Here is a 20,238-nt window from a genome sequence, read left to right as displayed (position 1 = left end):
ATTTTTTTTTTAATTCAATACCATGCACATTTATTTCGTTTTTAATACAAAACTGCAGCGACAATTATTGTAATACAATATATAATATTTGCATAACATTTTTAATGTTTATCTTGAAGTTGACATATTGCATTATATTAAGAGTAAAAAAAAATATATATTTAATATGCTTTTTTATCTTATAGATTTTATAATAATTTTTTATACTTATACGTCATATTGTTCTTGCTTCCTATGCATATAAAAAAATGGCTTATTAAATTAAAATTTATGCAGTAACTTAAATATGTTATTTATCCATATATTTCTTTATTTATATATACATTTACCCATGTTTTTATAATTTTACTTTATAATATCCCTTTTAATTATAATAAATGTTTTAGCAATTTTTTGTAAATTGAAATAATAATTACTAATTTGATCACCACGCAGATTATTTTAAAATTAATAAATTTTCGTTTTATTCATACATTTTTTTGATTTATTTTGTAACTCTTATAATTTTTTCATGACAGTTAAATATTGAAACGACGAAAGGAAATGAAAAAAACAAAAAAATCGAAAAACGAAGAATACAAATCAAGGGAATTGTATACCTATTTAATGACTTATTGCAACATATGTGGAAATATATAAAAATATATACGAATATACATATTATATACAAGCGGCATTTGTTCCACATTGTCACAATCTGATTCCTTATAGTATGTGTATACAATAATTTTGTATAGTAGAAATAAATAAACTACTTTTGGAAAATATTAAAATTAAGGCTTTATAATTCTTCGTGCTTTCGTAAGAAGAAGGAGTAAACGAGGAAAAAACAAAAAAATGTTTTAACGATATTATCAAAAGAATTTACATTTAGTTGTGACATAATTATATTGTTTGTGATCATTTGTGGGGAAAATCAGAGTAAAAAAGCAAACAGAGGAAAATAAACGTGAGCAAACGTGGAAAAAAAACCGAAACAATGCATATTCTATGATGAAAATATGCACGTATGTATAGGGTTAATTTTTTTAAATAATTATTAGCTGCATATTGATTTATGTATATAAAGAAATCGTATTTATGTATATAAATGCACGTGTACATGAGTAATTTAGTGGCTGGAAAAATGAACGACTCAAATAAAGACAGAAAGGACGATATAAATAAAAATATACACTATCAAAACAAAAATGAAGCAAAGCCTTTGTATAGTAATAGCTCCAATTCTGGAGTAGGAAATACACAAAATAGTTTAATAAACAGTCACAATTTTGATGAATGTAATTATGCCCAAAGCAACTATCAAAATAAAAACTATTATTATATGAACAATGATAATAAATATTACCAAAATGTAAATAATAATCAAAACAAAGGAAATTATAATAATTATATGAATACATATGAAAATAATAGTGGTAACAAAGTAAATAATGAACAGGATAATAAAGAAGAACAAACTAAAAGTGAATTTCCATATTTTATGAACACTAATGAAAACTACGTAGAGTTATATATTAATAAAGTAAAGGAGATATATTATTTTCATGTTTTTTATCATTATTTAAAATTAGGATATCCTGAAAAAGACGCAGCTATTGAATCTAAAAAATATATTTTTATAACGTTAAATAGATATTTTTTACTTGTTAAAAATGCGATATTATCATCGCCTGAATCTATAAAACAAATTAATAATTGTGTATCATCTAATTTGCTATATTATCAGCAGCAAACAAATCTACAAGAATTTTTATTGCATCAACAAGCAAGCTTACAAAATGGTAATTTGCAAAAATTAAATTTATACGATCAAATGAATTTAAATAATTTGGGCAATTTGAGCAGTATAGGCATAAGTAATATTAATTTACCTTTAGCTAATAATGAAAATTTATCAGATCTATCTAAGATAAGTAATAGCGAAAATATTTCTGGTCGAAATGATGTGATAGGGAATATAGCTACTTCTATTAGAGGTGGTAATGTCAATTCTAGCAATAATAATAGTCGTGGAAACAACTTCCTTGATAAAAACAATGCATATGGTTATGATTCCAATAATAGTAAAGAAAATAAATCCATTTATAATAATAATTACTATAATTTGAAGGCAGACAAAATTAATAATATGATTGATTCAATTGAAGAGATGAAAAAATTAAATAAAAATATTAATGATAAAAAAAAAAATGATTACAATTTTGCATCAGAACAAATGAGTAATTTTCAAAATAACTTTTCAGGGAGTGGCAGTACTAGCTATATTAATAAAAACGAGAATATGGCTGGTTTCGGTAATAATAATGATGATAAAAAAAAAAAAATAAGTTTTAGCTTAAATAAGTCTAAAAATAAAATATTTCAATCATTTAATAATTCCTATAATGATACTAATCATAGAAAAAAATTGAGTGATGCAATGAGTGAAGTAAGTGACTTGAGTGATGAAAATAAAGGTGGAAGTGCCGGAAATAATAATACTGGCGGTAATATGAGTGTGATTAATAATAGTGGCTTATATGGGTTCAATAGCATTCAAAATGCAAATTATAGCCAACATAATACTAATATCGGAATAAATAAAGGCGGATTATATAACCTGAAAGGGAATAATAACATAGATGGAAAAAATAAAATGAATTATGATAGTTTTTATGGGAATATAAATAATTATAACTACAATGCAAATTATAATAATAACGAAAACAGAAATAATAATTTCCCAGCTGGGAATACGATAAAATATGGTATTAAAGGAGGAGAGCAAGAAAATAATTATGGTTTGAATAATAAAGGTATAAATAAAAATTTAGAAACAAATAATAATATGCATGGTACCCAATATAATAATGTATTTTCTATGGATTATGGAACGAATAATGAAAATATTACAAATGATCTAAGAACTGGTTGCCTTTATAATGTGAATAGGATAAAAAATCGAGGAAATGAAAAGGACAATTTTATGTATGATAATAATAAATTAAATAAAAATAGTGATTATAAAATGTGTGAAGAAAATTATAATTTTGAAAAATCGGGAAATGATTACAATTCAGATAAATCTGAATATGATGGCGGTGAAATGATAAGCAATAATGATAATCTGAGTGGATACGGAAAGTCAGTTAGTAACAATAATAATTCAAAATTGAATAACTTGGAATTTTTCCAAAATTCTAGTGAAATAACAAATAAATCGGATAGCTTTAAGACTTATATAAACACTTTAAATGAGCATTTTAGAGAACACTGCAAAAATAAAGAGTTTTTTAAAAGCTTAAAATTTTTCATAAATAAATTATTTGCATTAAAAAAGAAAAAATTATTAAAATCAACTTTATGGGTAAATAATATTTTGCCAACAAAAGAGGAAGTTATAGCATTGGACATGCAATTCTATCTAATTAATAAAAGTAGGATTTTTCTGTCGTTTCTTATGCGTCTATTTTTATCATATTGTTATCGTTTTTCAATTAATACATCATTGCATTATTTAAAATAATGTAATTGTTTACGCAGTATAGCATGGATGATATTGCTCAGTTAGTTTATTTCAATTGCCTACATTTAATTTCGGATTTTTTTAACTTTTCAATATTTTTAGGGTCGAAACGAAAAATTGGAAATAACATAGATATGGATATCGATTTAGTAGGATTGAATTTAAATGACAAGAAGCTGAAATTAAGCTTAGAAGAAATAGAAAAGAGAGAAAAACGAAAAGAAAGATGCTTTGATATTGGAAAAAGCAAGAAAAAGGAATTAGGAGGTGGCAATCCCTTTTATCTTGATATATATGGAGAAACGGGAAGTGAAGAATATCGAAATCTTGAAATTTTAATTGAAAAATATAATTATTCTAGTTGTTATAAGAATAAAAATTTTGTTGGAGAATGTAAAAATATTCAAAAATTTTTTTTCCGATTAACTTCCCTTCCGGAAAAGAAAAATGTAAGAATTGAATTTTGCTTATTTGTATTTTTTTTATATACATATATTTCAGATAATTATATTACACAACAATATAATAAAAAAAATACTCCCACTTGATTAATAAACGACACGAATAACACGTAGTATATTGGACTTTACAAAATATATATATGCATTTTGCAATTTGTTCCCATCCTCTTGTAGGTACGAAGTTTCTCCGTTTTAAAGTGCACCTATGCATATATTTTATATAAATACAATATTGACAAAAATTATAAATATGTAAACGAGCAATTTAGATCTATGCGGCAAGATCTAAATATACAAAATATTTTTCACCATGATGTTATAAATATTTACGAAACGAATATTAGAATTTGCATTGTGAATAATGACTTGTTTCAATTTCTACAATGTATTAACAAATTGTTTGAATTGTATCAAAGGCTTAACATAAAAAAATCAAAGGTAGGGATATTTCCTTTTTCCAATATAAAATACACAATATATATACGTACATATGTGCATAAGATCGGTTGGTGATTATAACATTTTTTGCAAATGACATTAATCAATTCATGATGAATAAATGGATTGACAGTTTCTTGTGGCCGAGCAAACCACTTCATAATATAAGCTGGGTTATATACTATTTTCATTAGTAGTAATTAGCACGATTATCATTATTTTTTTTTTGGGATTTTGGCAGGTTGAATTTCTGTGCTATAAGCTGATTTATCTAACTCTTCAAAATATGCACCAAGAATTTATTATCGAATATTTAACTCTGAGTGAAGAAGAGAAACATAATTCGAATATCCAATTATGTTATTATTTAAATGAGTGTATAAAAAACAAAATGTATTTAATTAATATCAATATGATATCACCCTTAAATGAAACAGAAAATCATGAATATATATATTATAGAGTGTTTGTGAATAATCACATATTAGCATATTTGCCTACTTTAATGTCAATAAATGAAAATGCTGATTTAAATGTAAATATTGATTCGCTTTCTGCATTTGTTAATGAGCATAGTGATCCAAGTAGGCTTGAGAATATTCAGAATGATGTTGCTATGACAGATGATAATGCAATTAAAATGCCTTATTTGACGAATTATTTAATTGTTTTGTTTTTGCCAAAATATAGGCTTTTGGCCCTTATAAATATATGCAAGTAAGTTTATTCAAGGATGCATATTATTTAACTCGTTAAAACTTAATTTTATGTTTTAAAACGTATGTTTTCGTTCAGAAGGTGCAACATATGAAATGTTATGGGTGTATTATATTTATTTTATTGCAAAAATGCATTGCCTTTGCAAAGGGGAATATTCGATTTAATTGTCCCCATTTTGATATATTCATATAATGCTTAATCACCGTTTTTTTTTGTAGGACGAGCATAAAGGTAAATATATCAACTCTAACCAAATTGTTAAATTTTGAAAATGATCACGAATGTTTAAAATTTTTAAACGAAGTTAACACAATTATAAATAATAATGAAGTATTAAGCAAACCATCGCTTGTTAATCTTTTGAAATCGCCATTGCTAAAAAATAAATATATAAATCATATAAGATAGGGGGAAATAAAAAAACATTAAAAATATGTACATGCACACTCGCATATGTAACCTTTTTTTGAAAACAATTTAAACCAACGGTTCTGCACTGGGCCATTTGTATATGTAAATGGATATGTATATGTATTGTTTTATTAATTATATATTTTTTATTATTTATTATTATTTTTTTTGTCGCTTTTGTTGTTAAACAGTAACTTTGATGTTACAAAATATAGTGATATACAAAATTTTCCGAAAAAATATATACGTATATATTTGAACTCGAATTAAATTATAATTTAAATTTAAAAATAAAATTTGGTTGACACGTAATATGTGAGTTAATGCGTATAATACCTATGTATGAGAATGTTTATGTTAACAAAAAAAATATAATATATAATAATACTTTTTACTATAATTCTTATAACATATCTATGCCGAAACTCGGTAAATTCCTTTTTTTGACTGTATCAATTGGAATGGCATAAACTGGATGCATTTTCTTTAAATTGAATTGTTTTTCTGAATCATCAATATTATCTATCAAACTTAACGCTGCTAATCCAAAAAATGTATGACATATATCAGGAAGGCAATCAGGGTTGTCACTGATTCCACCACTATTGATATCTTGACAAAGAAGAATATATTTTTTTAAAGAATTTTTATTAATCCATTTATATTTTTTTAAAATAATTAATGATGAAAAAATCCACCATGAGTAACACGTATCAGTCAATTTTTCAGCTCGTCCGTTAAAACCACCATTATTGGTTTGTCTAAGACTTAGCCAATGAGCCACTTTCTCTTCATTAATTAAATATAATTTTTGTGTTAATGCCAAAGTTGCAATACAACAAAAAACGCTAGCTGCATGATATTCATTTCCATGTGTCCATGAAAATGAATTTCCACAAATAGAATAATTTGTTAATAAATATGATGATATATTTTCGATAGAAATTAAGTGCATCTTATTTAATATCGTTAAGCAACTAACAGCACTATAAACAAAACGTGTATCAACTTCCCCCCATATATCACCTTTAACTGAGCCATCTGTATTTAATAGACTTAACACATATTGGGAAGTTATTTCTCGAATTGTTTGCTCATTTTGAACATTTTTATTTATTTTATGATCAGTATCACTTGAAATATTATTAATCTGATCACTGACCAAATTTTCATAATTTAAATCGATTTCTCTTTTTTCATCCTTACAATTTGCTCTATCTATATCATTTAGTTTGTTTCCATCCTTATATATATATTTATTAACTGTATCAAATGAATAATTTAAAATTAACAGTGATAAGATTGCATAATGTGTTGATACAATATGTGAATCGTAATTTATATTATTTCCAAACCCACCATCTGCATTTTGGCATTTTAAAATAAAATTAATCAATTCTTCTTTTTTATCGATTTCATAGGATAATATTTCACAAGAACAGATGAAATAAAACACCCCACACATCTTAAGGGTTTCGTTAAATAGTAGCTCTTCGACACTGGTAACAATCGTGTATGAATTTAAATATTTAATATGTTTCTCTTCTAAAAAAATCATTTTAGTGAAAAATTATTTTTGTAGGTTTCATTATAGTGCTTTTTTGATTGAGGGTTTTATAAAAAATCATGGAAAAACGATTTATAAATTGGAAATGAAAATTGGGATAAAGTTTTACGCAGCATTAATAAATATAGAAAGGGAAATAAAGGGAAATGAGAAAATATTAATGAGACGATTTAAAATAGAGGTAATGAAGATGAAATCAAGTATCAAATAAAATGAATAATATAATATTCCATAAACTGCTGCTGTATATTTTTTGCATAATAATTAAATTTGTTTCTTATTATAAAAGCATTTAGGTATGAATTATTTTGAGATTTCATTGAGGCTATCTTTATCATCATAATGATTATGTTATTTATGTGCATATTATATTTTTTATTTTGTTTGTTGTTATCTTGACTGAAATGCAACATATTGGGGAAAATACGTCACATTATAAAAGCATTTAAAAAAATATATGCATCATCTCAGGTTTTAGCTAGCTGGGTAATTTTTTATTAAAATTTTGCTTGAACAAAATTTTTTCCTCTTCTTTTACATTATAAAATAATAATTGATTTAGCTGTTATATATTTTCTGTATAATTTACACGTATATATAACAATACACAAAGATATAATTTGAATTCCAAGTCAAAAAAAATACATAAAAAATAAGTAAAAAATGAAAGGAGGAAAAAAACGGAAATGATAAAAATATTCTTATCAAAAAATTATAAAGGTTTGGATGGATTTATTTTGGTTTTATTTTTTATATTTACTATTGTGGGGGCAAATGGTTTGAATAATAAGAAAAGGCTAAGTCAATGTAAAAGTATATTTAAACATAATAGGGGGGGGGGAGGTGAAGGAATAAAATTGTTTATTCGAAATAAATATTTTAATAAAAATAATGATCTTTTAAGCAAACATAGGAGAAAATGTAACAATATGCATAAGGTAAATATTTTTCGATTAAAATTGAGTAGCAATCATTCTTTAAAAAAAAATGTCGATCTGGAAAATTATAGAAACATAGGGATTATTGCACATATTGATGCAGGAAAAACTACAACAACAGAAAGAATATTATATTATACTAATGTAATAAAAAAAATAGGAGAAGTGCATGAAGGTTTATCAACAATGGACTATTTGGACATAGAAAGAGAAAAGGGGATAACTATCAACGCGGCTGTAACTACATGCTATTGGAATGGTAGTGAAAAAAAATTAGGAAATTATCGTATAAATATTATCGATACCCCTGGGCACGTTGATTTTACTGCAGAAGTTGAAAAAAGTTTAAGAGTTTTAGATGGTGGAATAGTAGTTTTTGATAGTAGTGAGGGTGTTGAGTCACAATCTGAGACAGTGTGGAAGCAAGCAAATAGATATAATATTAGTAGAATAATATTTTTAAATAAATTAGATAAAGTTGGAGCTAATTTTGAATCTTGTATTGAAGAAATTAAAAGGAAATTAAATAAAAAAATATTGATTTTATATGTGCCCGTTTTTGAGATGAGTAATTTTATAACTACTATTGATATATTAAAAGAAAAAATGATTGTATATAAAAATTCCCATGATTTTTATTTTGAAGATATTCCACAAGAATATTATGGCATCTTTTTAAAATATAAAAATTTATTATATGAGCAAATAGCCGAAATTTTTAATACCTTTTTAGATAATTATTTAAATGATAAAATTATGAAAGTAGAAGAAGTTGAATATTATATAAGAAAGCTAGTTGTGGAGCAAAAGTATAATGTAGTTATTTGTGGATCTTCTTTGAAAAATAAAAATGTCCAAATGCTTCTTGATATGGTTGTAAAATATTTACCTTCTCCTATAGATTGTATACAGAATTATAAGAACCAAATTATATATAAATATGACGTTAATAAAAAAGGTGAGAAAATTGTATTAAATAGCAAAAAATATGAAAAGGGCATATGTGAAAAAATGGATAATGTGAGCATTGGCAATGATATAGACAACGGGGTTAATAGCGAAACATATAAAAACGTTACTTCTGGATCTAATGATATATATGATGAATCTGTAAATCAAGGAATAAATCATAAAGCTATTCCCAAAACTTTTAATAGTAATGAAAAAATTGAAAAAGATGAATCAAAACAAAATGAATTAATTTCAGAAGAATTAAACAAAGAGAATATAAAAGATTATAACAGAAAGTTTGTGGGGTTAATTTATAAAATTATGAATGATCAACATTTGGGAAATATTAACTATGTCCGTGTATATGAAGGGAAAGTGAATAAAGGAGATTTTATATATAATAATAGAACAAAGAAAAGTGAAAAAATATCAAAAATATTTTTTATACATTCCAGTGAAAAATATGAACTCGAAAATGCATATGCAGGTGATATTGTTGGAATTGTTGGATTGAAGGATTCCCAAATTGGGGATACAATATGTAACGTGTTTTTAAGAACTGAATTAAAAAAGATTAAAGAAATACCTCCGATTATCAGTTTTTATATATATAATAAAAATAAAAATGAATATGAAAAATTAATTAATGCATTAATTAAAATTAAAAAAGAGGATCATTCATTTTTTTTTCATATAAATCCTGATACAAAAGATTTACTAATTAGTGGCGTCGGAGAATTGCATTTACAAATTATAATTAATAAAATTCAAAAAGATTTTAATATACCTATTATATATGGACAACCACAAATATCATATAAAGAGACGTTTATTGAAAATGTAGAAGCCCGAGGAAAGTATATTAAACAGTCTGGTGGTAGAGGGCAATATGGTGATGTGCATATTAAAATAGAACCTATGTATAATTATACTGAAGAAGAAGATAAAGAATATGATGCTAATAATAATAATGATGACAGAAAAGAACAAAATAATGACGATATGGATAAAAATTGTATGAATATTGATACATCAGAAGTAAATAATAATATTATTATAAAAAATGAAATTACATGTGGAGCTATCCCTTCTGTATATTTTGATGCAATCAATACAGGAATAAGGGAGCAATGTAATTTAGGTGTTTTATCTAATTCTCCATTAATAAATATTGTTATAAGAATAGTAGATGGTTCGTTCCATCCTGTTGATAGTAATGAGCATGCTTTTAAGTTGGCCGCAGGACTTGCAATCAGAGAGGCTGCAAAAAAAACAGCAGTTCGATTACTGGAACCAATAATGAATGTACGTGAGACTTATGGATGCATGGATATGTAAATATATGGAACATATTTTTATATACTTTTACATATGTTTACTAATTTAAATTCTTCCCTTTGTTTTCAGATAAACGTAACAGTGCCAACTGAATACCTTGGGGAAGTTATAAGTGACTTGGTTAAAAAACGGGGAAAAATTCAACACATAGACGAAAGTAAGTTCAAAATAGCCTTAAAAAAAGGATAAATATACTTTGTTAGTGGTATTATCAATTTTTGTTTTGCACTGCTCTTAATTGCTAAATTATTATTTTTATGTTCGAATGTAATCAATATATTTTTCGTTTCTAATTATAAATACACTCGTTTCCACATGGATCTTTGTAAACTTACACCCAAATCAGGTGATGAGTACACCAAGGAAATTTATGCCAGGGCCCCCATGGCATCCATTTTATCATATGTTAGCGACTTAAGGAAAATAACAAAGGGACGAGGTTATAATTTTTGGATGTTATAAATATAAAAATATGAATAAAAAATTACGAAGAAATTCATAAATCACTATATATACATTCTATTGTTTCGTCTTTATAGGGAATTACACGATGACACTACACACGTACTCATTGGTACCCCCCTACATACAGGAGCAGCTTTTACAAAAGAAGGAATAATAATATGTCAAAATTATGCATAAATATATTGATGCATACAATTTACATATATATTATTTACTTTTCCTACCTAAACCTTTTTTGAATAAAATTTTTGGCTATTATTGTAATAATAATTATTTTTTTTGGTGTTACAAAAAATATTTCTGTAAAAATATTTTTGTAAATTTATAAATGGCAATTATATTTGTATTAATTATTTGGTGTAAGTTTTTAAAACATTTTTCTAAAAAAATAAATGTACATAAGATGAATATAAAAGATGTGTTTCTCAAAGTGTAGGCTGCGCAAAAGTATTTAACATATATTTTTTTCTTTTTTTTAGCATTTTTCATCCATTCTAATTTTCAAAATGTTTACATAATATGGATTTTATGAATTTATAACACATTTTTAAACTTATAAAAAAATTATTTATTTTTGTTTAATGGTTAAAATATTTTTAAGTCGGCATAATTTAAAAGCCTTTATTTTAATCAATGTATATTCGATTGGTTCTCTATATAGGCTATAACATTTGGGGGGTTATTATATATGTTAAAATGAGAAAATGTGTACAATTTATTTAATTTTTATTAATGTTGCATCCATATTTTTGCGAATTATAAAATATTTCCATCATGCTTCTTATATATATTATCTATGCTATTTAAAATTGCTATATAATTGCCTACAATTTTGAAGATCTGATTTTTATATTCTTCGTTAATATTTTTTATGGAATAATAATATTTTATTTTGTTTATAGTGCTCAAGAATATATTATAATAAATTCCATTCGTTTTAAAGTATAAGAATAGTTTGAATAGTATCGGATTTGAGAACAAATTAAATTTGTTTACTGCAAGAGAATATTGGATCATTTTATTTAGTCTTATGGACTCAAAAAGGATGTCTTCTAAAATATTTTTTTTAAATTCCTTATTATTATTGTTAATTTGCTTATAAATTTCTAAATCATTTTTATAAATATTTTCATCTTTGATATGAGATGTTAATAACTCCTCTATATCATCGTTGGAGTTAAACATTTTTTCATATATTAATACTTGTAAATTAAAATACTCTTCAAAATTTTGTCTATTTTCATATATAAATGAGCATATTTCTTTATTTTTGACATTAGAAGTATATATTTCAATATTTTTAATATAATTATATGATGCTAAACATGCTTTTAATAATAAAGATATATTAAGTTCTATATCTTTTTCTTTATCAATATCAAAAATGGTCAAATGGGACAATGTATAAATATATTGTTTTAATATATTTGCATTCCTATTATTATCTTCTATGTCACAAGTTTCGCTGATTATAGATGGTTGTGCTGCATTCTGTATAAAGAAATGGTGTTTCATAGAAGAGTTTCTATTATCATTTTTGCCTATATTCTGCCCATAGCAATTTGATACGTTTCTATTTATGGGTACCTTATTATTATATCTGATATTAATTCCGTTTAATATATCCACAAAGAAAGTTTTATTACAAAGGACTGATGATAATAGTAGAAACGGGATGGCTAAAGCCTTATGTCTCCAAGAGTTTTTCATTTTTGCCTTGAAGGCCTAGAGGAGGAAAATTATTTTATGTGTGACTATAAGTAGGTTAAATAAGGAATAACAGAAATGTTATTCTGTAACTCTGTGACATTGAGTTGTTTTTTTATGCTAATTACTTATTTGCTTATAATATATTATTTGTTAGTTTGTTGATTTAATGATTTTTTTTATTTTTCCATAAACGATAATACTGAATTTCAGTTGCTAGATTAATGTTATCATTTCATGCATGCTAAACTATAATATGTGCACACATATTTGGATTCATTAATTATTATTTTTTGTGTATTTTAATTTTTTATAGCATTTAAAAAAAGTACGACATTTATACTTTAAGTAGAAATTAAAAAAATATATATATCTTTGGATTTGTAAACAAAATGCTAGATTAATGCATACGTCAAAAAAAGAAAAAAAAAATGTGTACAAGAATAAAATTTGTTCTATTTGATCATTATGGCATTCTCAGATTAAAATGGAAATATTTGCAACTTTTCATATCATCAAATAAATTAATATATATACCAGTGGAACTGTTTATCTATTGAGGCTGGAATATTTTGTAGATAAGTTATACAAAAGAGTCTCTTATAAACCCTGATAAAAAGAATAAAATTTTGTGCTTTTTATAATGTATATCGAAAAAAGTAATTAAACTTAAAAAAATAAAATCGTTTGGATAGGAATGTGTAGGGAATAATATCTTGAATTGTATTATGCGAATTTTGTTGCATTACATTATATTTAATTAATTTAATTAAATTAATTTTTTAACAATGTGTTTTATATTAAAAAATGCATATACACTATATGAACATGATTATAGTTGAGCACATAAAAAAAGAGCAACGAATTTTGTCATCCAAAAGTGGTTGTTTTCGCATTATATAAAAAGTAATCCATTAAAATATAAAAAAATAATATCGATAATATACGTATATAATAATTAATTTATATGTTAATTATTTATACTGGTAAAATATGAATTTCTAAGAACAAATTCTTTTATGAAAAACAAAATCTTTTCTTTGGCATTCAACTGAGCAGTAATAAACCTTTTTGCATTTTCCACACCTTTTTAATGCTTTTTCCTCCTATAAACATATAAAATAAATAAATTTAAGAAAATTACATTGAATTAATAAAAATATATGTCTACGTAGAAATTTTTTAAAATTTATAAAATGATAATTGTTTCAATAAAAAAATAGTTTTATCAAAAACATGTGATATCGCCGTATTATGCTACTTTTCAAGGTGTGGAATACTTTTATTTATTAAGACATACAAAATCACCACATTTATGCTGCATATATTAGGCATATTAGAGATATAGATAGAAAGTTATATGGGGGATTGTCCACAAAACTTACCTTATAGCAATGTTCACAGGTGATAGGCTTTGCAACGGATGCATTGGTATTTGCAACTCCTTCTTTTTGATCTTTCATTTGTCTTAGCAAGTCTTGCATAGCTTGGGCTTGGTTCCATCTATATAGATAATTTTGAAAAACAAAAAAAATATTAAAAAAAATGTGAGGAATTTAAAGCTAGTTCATATGATATAATGTTATAAAAAAATGTTTGCATACATTTTTTTGGTATTAGACCGATAATTTCTTATTGTATATATATGTATATTGATCAATGATAATAAAATGCGATACGATATACCATAAAGCGTATAATATTACCTGTTTTCGGCCTTTGGAGGATTTTTTAAAAATTCTTCATACTCTTGTATTGTAAAATCACATCTTTTAAAATCTTCATTATCATACGTTTTTGACAAGAATGCATCTCCATATATGTCTGTACTGCATATTCGTGAAGCTCTACTATTATATGGTAGTTTTTTAATTCGTCCTATGTCATCTATATAACAATTAATTGCATAATAATTATTTTTTTCAGTTGGTACCGTCAATGGAATGATTTGATAAGTCTGAGATGACTCTATTGCGGTATTTATTAAATCAGGGGATATTGTATTTAAAGAATTTTTGTTTTCGTCATTTTCTTCGTTTTCATCTTTTTTATTATTATTAGTATTTTCTTTTAATTTTTCTTGGATTGTTTCTTTTAATTCATATTTTCCTTTTTCATCAAAAATTATTCTTCTAAAATATGAGCTTAAGGTACTTTGAAATTTTTCTTCTGCTCCTTTGAATTTTAATTCTTTTATTTCGTTGTTTATATCACTACTTATTAAAACATATTTAAATTCAGAGTGAACACATTTTAATATATCGTCTGTCATTTTGTGGATTGATTGTTTTTTAAGATTATATTTTATTTTTTAAGGAATGGAAAATATAACAGTAATGGTATGGAATCAAAAAAGATCGAATAAAACTGATATTGTATAATTGAAAGAGGTAAAATAGGTTATGTTTACCTTTCAATAGCTGATTAGTGATTTTTAAAAAATTTAAATAAATACATCCTAATAGGAATTTTTATCAAATATAAACATGAATATACGAAAAAATGAACATTTTATTTTAGCATTAAAAGAGATATCGCAGCCATTTTATTATAGAAAAAAATACAAAAATTTAAGTTATCAGTTCGGGGTTTTTGGTTCATATACATATTGGTACTATTTTCGATATCTCCGAAAAAATGTAAAAAAAGCACATGTATAAATATAAAAGAAAAGCATTAATTTACAATATGCTTAAAAAAAAAATAATAATAAGGCTAGAAAATTGTGATAATATTAGCATCATTATTTTTAAATGGCATAGATAAAAAACATATATATATATATATATATATGGTTCTTTGTTATTTATTTTATTTTTATTTTGTTTGAAAACACTGCTTTAATAATCTTTATCTTTTTATAAAAAAAAACTATTACATATATCCAAATTAAAGAACCACGATGGTTAAAGGTTGCCTTTGTTTCCCAGTAATATTGATAAAAGCGATATATAATTTTACAGTCTATATATAAACGTAATATATGTTATGGTTATAATGGTAAAAGTGATTGAATTGTAATCGAATGATGATTTGTATAAAAATACAAATTATTTAAATACTTTATTTGAATTATTATTAAATATATATAGGATATGATTATATGTAAACGTTTGTGTGTAAAAATGAGCAATTATTTTCGCAAATGCATATTAGTCTATATGGATATAGAAAAGTAATAATAAAAACAGAAAAAAATGGAAAAATATATTAAAATAGTTCTTACATATTGATAATTTCTACAAATTTAACGAATTAGTGAGTTTTTAAAAGTGTTAAAGAAAAAACAACATTATTACCAACGGTTAGGGTGATATTAAATAAACATAAGATATAATAATATATTACAAATAAAAGAATATTTAAAAAAAAATGAAGATAAAAATTGTATTCATTATAAATAGAGGGAAGGTGAAAATGGAATTCCCCGGCGCAACTTTTTTGTAGCAGTGGTTAAGATTTCACACATATTATCATTATTAATTCCTCTAAATGCACAAATCATTTGTCTTAGTAGCTCATCCAAACGTCTATAAAAATAAAAAAATGTTTACAAAAATTAGTAAAGAGGCACGAGCATATATATAATTTCTACATATATACATCAATATATACAACGCTCACTAGCACATATATACGTGTGCCTACCTTAATGTTCTTATTATTGATCCTTCATATATTTGTGAATCTGCGAGAATCTCCATGAAGGAATGGCCACGAGCCCATAACAAAACAATAGGCATAATAGCTGATTTAAATTTTTCCAAATAATCTTTGACATTTATATTCATTCCACATTGATTCATTTTATTAGCTATTATTGTTGCCGTTTTAATTATTTGCTGATATCCTTCGATTAGTATAGGGTCGTTAATGGTAATTTCTTTATTTGTTGATTCGTCATATACAAAACATGATAATAATGCGCATATATAATCATAAGTATATTTACTAAAAAAATTCGAAAAAAATAATTCAGATATAACTAATTCATCCACACTTAAAATTGCACTAGCTATTTGCCCTTTCATTGTAACAACATAGTTTTTTTCATCATTATTATTTTTATTAGTGATATCATTATGAGTGTCATTTTGGGTAAGCAATTTTTCGTTAATAGTATCAATTTGTTTTTGGTAATTTTCGCCCTCGGAACGATTTGTTTGATCATTTGTTTGATTTTTTTCATGGGTTTTATACGTAATTTCAATATAGTTTAAGCTTTCTAATAATATTAGCATATTATTTAATTCCTTTTTTAATACAATAAATTTGCATTGTTCAATACTGCAATCAAGTATGTTTTTTTCAAATTGCAAAGCAACATATTTACTATATAATTGATAATATTTATTTAAATTTTTATTATTTAATAATTTATTTTTATTTAATATATTTTCATAATAATAAATATTTTTAACAATTTTAAAAAACTCATCATCTTTAATATTCATTTGATTTGAACCAATAACTGGTATATTTTGTTCGCCCTTTATGCAGTTTACCATAGTATTATATTTATTTTTAACTTTTTCAATTTCTTCTTCAGAAGATTTATCAAATGGTTTTTCTATATTTAAAACAACCGCGGATATTTGGTATATGCATTTTATATAAAATGTCATGACTTTCCATTGAGCTTTTAATCTATCATGAGCTGGTAAAAATTCTAAATCTCTTTTTTTGGAAATTTCACCATCATCATCATTATTTTGGGGCAACTTTCGTTTTTTGTTTTGAATATAGGGAACTAAGCATTCTACAACTAATATATTTGTATTATTTCTATTATTTTCTATAGAGTTTTTTTTATTAAATTTTGTATCGTTGGAACTATTGGTGTGGTTGGTATAATAGCCAATGATATGATTATCATTTCCTGTATTATTATTCTTATGATTAATGTTATATTTTTCTTCAGTAATTCTCCCTTCAATACAAATACACCATCCCCACTTCAAGTCATCCTCAACAGCATATAGTAATCTACCCATGGTCAAATATTGAGTTATATTTTTTTTAGATGTTAATAATGATCTATAAGTTTCGCCAAGTTCAACAAGTTTATTTCGTGTTATGTAGTAATTAGATATTTCAGAAAATGTAGTAATATAATTTTTAAGTACCTTGTTTGACGTTTCACTATTATTATAATCATCTATTGTTTTAGTTTCATTTGGATCGTTATTTTCAAGTAAAATATGTGTTCTTTCATTTTTTACATTTTTATTTTTTAAAATTGTTTCCACATCGTTTGTCTTAACTTGATTTAATAAATAAGCTTTAGTAAATTCGTCCCCATTTTGATCTAAATAAATATTTGTCAATATATTTAAAATTTCTTGACTTTTTTGTTCAACTTTTTTTGATGCAAAGATTTGTTCGAAAAGATTTTTTTTCATTTGATATTGAATAAAAGATCTTTCAATCATAAATTCTGGTGTAATACCTTCGATTCTTAATAAATTTAATATCATATTATAACCTAAATGAAATTGGCTTACTAATCGATTAGCTTCGCCTACAAACAGTTTTTCAGCATCTTTCCAATGTAATGGACTATCTAGCATAATAATAACAATCCCTCTATCATCTAATCCTCTTCTTCCAGCTCTTCCCGCCATTTGAATATATTCACCTGATGTGATTAATCTTTTTTCTAGCCCATCAAATTTTTTTAGTGATGTAAATACGACTGTTTTGGCTGGCATATTTATGCCCATAGAAAATGTTTCAGTACTAAATAAAACTTTTAATAATGATTCTTGAAACATAATTTCTATAATTTCTTTAATTATTGGTAATAATCCCCCATGATGGATACCAATCCCTCTTAATAATAGTGGTAAAATAAATTGGACCTGTGGCAATGCTCTATCGTCATCTGCTAATATTTGAATAGCATTTTCATATAATTCTTTTATGATTTCTTTTTCTGAATCATCAGTTAAATTAACCTTATGTAATGTTGTAGCATTAACTTCGCATTCTTTCTTTGAAAATGCAAAAATAATTAAAGGAGTATAATTACGAGAGTGACACATTTGAACAATTTTTTCAATATCATACGTATTTTTTCTCATGCGTTTATTAAATTTATTATTACCGCCACTTTGATTATTTTCATCTAACATGCTTTTATCTTTCAGCGCGTTAACAGCTTTTATAAAATTATCTTTTTTAAAATTTTTATTTTCATCACATATTAAAAATACACTTTCACTAGATGTAGGATAAATATAGTGTTGAAGAGGTGTAGGCCTATAATCTGTATACACAATATGGCATGCTTGGTTTTTAATACTACTAACCCATTCAGCGAATTGTATACCATTTGGTATGGTAGCACTTAAGAAAATGAATCGAACCATTAATGGCAGCAATATAATAGTCTCTTCCCATATAACACCTCTATCTCTATCTCTCATATAATGAATTTCATCAAATATAACCCATTTCACTTCCTTTGTTAATGAAGATCCTCGATATAGCATAGATCTCAGAATTTCTGTTGTCATAACTATTATAGATGCTTCTGGGTTTATTGATATATCACCTGTAATTAATCCTACATCTTTAAATTCTTCACTCAAGTCTCTATATTTTTGATTGCTTAATGCTTTTATAGGACTTGTATAAATTACTCTTTGTTTATCTCTCAATCCTAATGCTATTGCATATTCTGCTATAACGGTTTTCCCAGCAGATGTGTGAGCAGATACTAAAACACTTTCATTTCTTTCTAAGCATTCTATTGATTTTTTTTGAAAAGTATCTAACTCAAATTTATATGTTCTAGCAGGTGTTATAGATTCACTTAATTTATTATGTACATAACTTTGAGGCCTAACACATTTATGTATGCAATTCACATCACTACCAAATTCTTCTAAAACTAAAACATCATCATTGTTTATTGTCTTGCTATTTTCAATTAGCTTTTCCCGAACAGGTTCTTTATATGCGTTTGTTCTTATTTCGGTTTTTGTTTGATCATTTTTTCCATTCGTTTTTCTTATTTTATTATTAAAAAAATTATTACTTCTATTTATACTTCCTACCTCATTATATATTTCTTCTTTAATTTGATCTTTTATTTTATTATTACTTTTATGATTGCTTATTATATTGTCAACGTTTATCTTGTAGTCTATTGGGGCATTATATTCGGAGCTTTCGTAATTTATTTCCATTTCAATTTCATTTTCCTTAATTTCAGCTCCTGTTGTTTTGTTATTTATATTCCGTTCATTTTCCATTATATATCCTCCGTTTGCATAGCCTATATTGTCTTGCCCATTTTGTTCTTCTACAATAGTATTTAAATGGTCAGGACCTTTGCTATTATTTAATAGGTTTTTTTTTGTCTCATCCTCCTCAAAAACATTAAATAAGTCATCAATGTTTTCAGACATTTTTAATTTATGATGAAACTATTTCCTTATCAGAAACACAATTTTTCTTAATTCTTATAAGCGCATATCCGAAAAATGTGCGTGTAAACATACAAATGGATAAGTATATATATATTTTTTTTTATTATCTATTTATACTTTAATATTTTTTTCATATATTTATTATGTTCTTTTTTTTTCTTCCCCACTGTATTACTTTATTTATTGGTTAATTGTCGTATATATATTTCTCCAAATTTATTTTATCAACGATCATTGAAAACAAATTTAAGTATTTCTTTTTTCCCGTTCGATAAAAAACATAGCAAAACAAACATGG

At 24.8% G+C, this 20,238-nt stretch overlaps 6 protein-coding genes across 6 annotated transcripts; 2 read left to right on the top strand and 4 right to left on the bottom strand.

The window, feature by feature from the left end:
* Positions 1-1,090: 1,090 nt before the first annotated feature.
* Positions 1,091-5,535, top strand: PBANKA_0101400 (SAC3 domain-containing protein, putative; the record flags this gene model as incomplete). The annotated part of the gene is made up of 5 exons (XM_034564396.1): positions 1,091-3,419; positions 3,611-3,957; positions 4,144-4,407; positions 4,649-5,124; positions 5,346-5,535. The coding sequence occupies 5 exons, from the start codon at positions 1,091-1,093 to the stop codon at positions 5,533-5,535; spliced, it is 3,606 nt and encodes a 1,201-aa protein (XP_034419614.1).
* A 406-nt stretch (positions 5,536-5,941) lies between these two features.
* On the bottom strand, positions 5,942-7,096 carry PBANKA_0101300 (geranylgeranyl transferase type-2 subunit beta, putative; the record flags this gene model as incomplete). The annotated part of the gene is made up of 1 exon (XM_034564285.1): positions 5,942-7,096. One exon carries the CDS (start codon positions 7,094-7,096, stop codon positions 5,942-5,944), a length of 1,155 nt encoding a protein of 384 aa, XP_034419613.1.
* A 695-nt stretch (positions 7,097-7,791) lies between these two features.
* PBANKA_0101200 (elongation factor G, putative) lies at positions 7,792-10,951 on the top strand (the record flags this gene model as incomplete). The annotated part of the gene is made up of 4 exons (XM_034564174.1): positions 7,792-10,299; positions 10,402-10,489; positions 10,679-10,771; positions 10,872-10,951. The coding sequence occupies 4 exons, from the start codon at positions 7,792-7,794 to the stop codon at positions 10,949-10,951; spliced, it is 2,769 nt and encodes a 922-aa protein (XP_034419612.1).
* Positions 10,952-11,553: 602 nt separating this feature from the next.
* PBANKA_0101100 (liver merozoite formation protein) lies at positions 11,554-12,507 on the bottom strand (the record flags this gene model as incomplete). The annotated part of the gene is made up of 1 exon (XM_034564063.1): positions 11,554-12,507. The coding sequence occupies one exon, from the start codon at positions 12,505-12,507 to the stop codon at positions 11,554-11,556; it is 954 nt and encodes a 317-aa protein (XP_034419611.1).
* A 998-nt stretch (positions 12,508-13,505) lies between these two features.
* Positions 13,506-14,776, bottom strand: PBANKA_0101000 (MYND-type zinc finger protein, putative; the record flags this gene model as incomplete). The annotated part of the gene is made up of 3 exons (XM_034563952.1): positions 13,506-13,610; positions 13,890-14,007; positions 14,211-14,776. 3 exons carry the CDS (start codon positions 14,774-14,776, stop codon positions 13,506-13,508), a joined length of 789 nt encoding a protein of 262 aa, XP_034419610.1.
* Positions 14,777-15,898: 1,122 nt separating this feature from the next.
* Positions 15,899-19,919, bottom strand: PBANKA_0100900 (ATP-dependent RNA helicase, putative; the record flags this gene model as incomplete). Its single annotated transcript, XM_034563841.1, has 2 exons — positions 15,899-16,034; positions 16,153-19,919. The coding sequence occupies 2 exons, from the start codon at positions 19,917-19,919 to the stop codon at positions 15,899-15,901; spliced, it is 3,903 nt and encodes a 1,300-aa protein (XP_034419609.1).
* Between the last annotated feature and the right edge of the window lie 319 nt (positions 19,920-20,238).

The sequence above is a fragment of the Plasmodium berghei genome, assembly GCF_900002375.2.
Source record: "Plasmodium berghei ANKA genome assembly, chromosome: 1".
Classification (NCBI taxonomy): Eukaryota; Apicomplexa; class Aconoidasida; order Haemosporida; family Plasmodiidae; genus Plasmodium; species Plasmodium berghei.
This window is presented reverse-complemented; position numbering and strand designations above follow the sequence as displayed.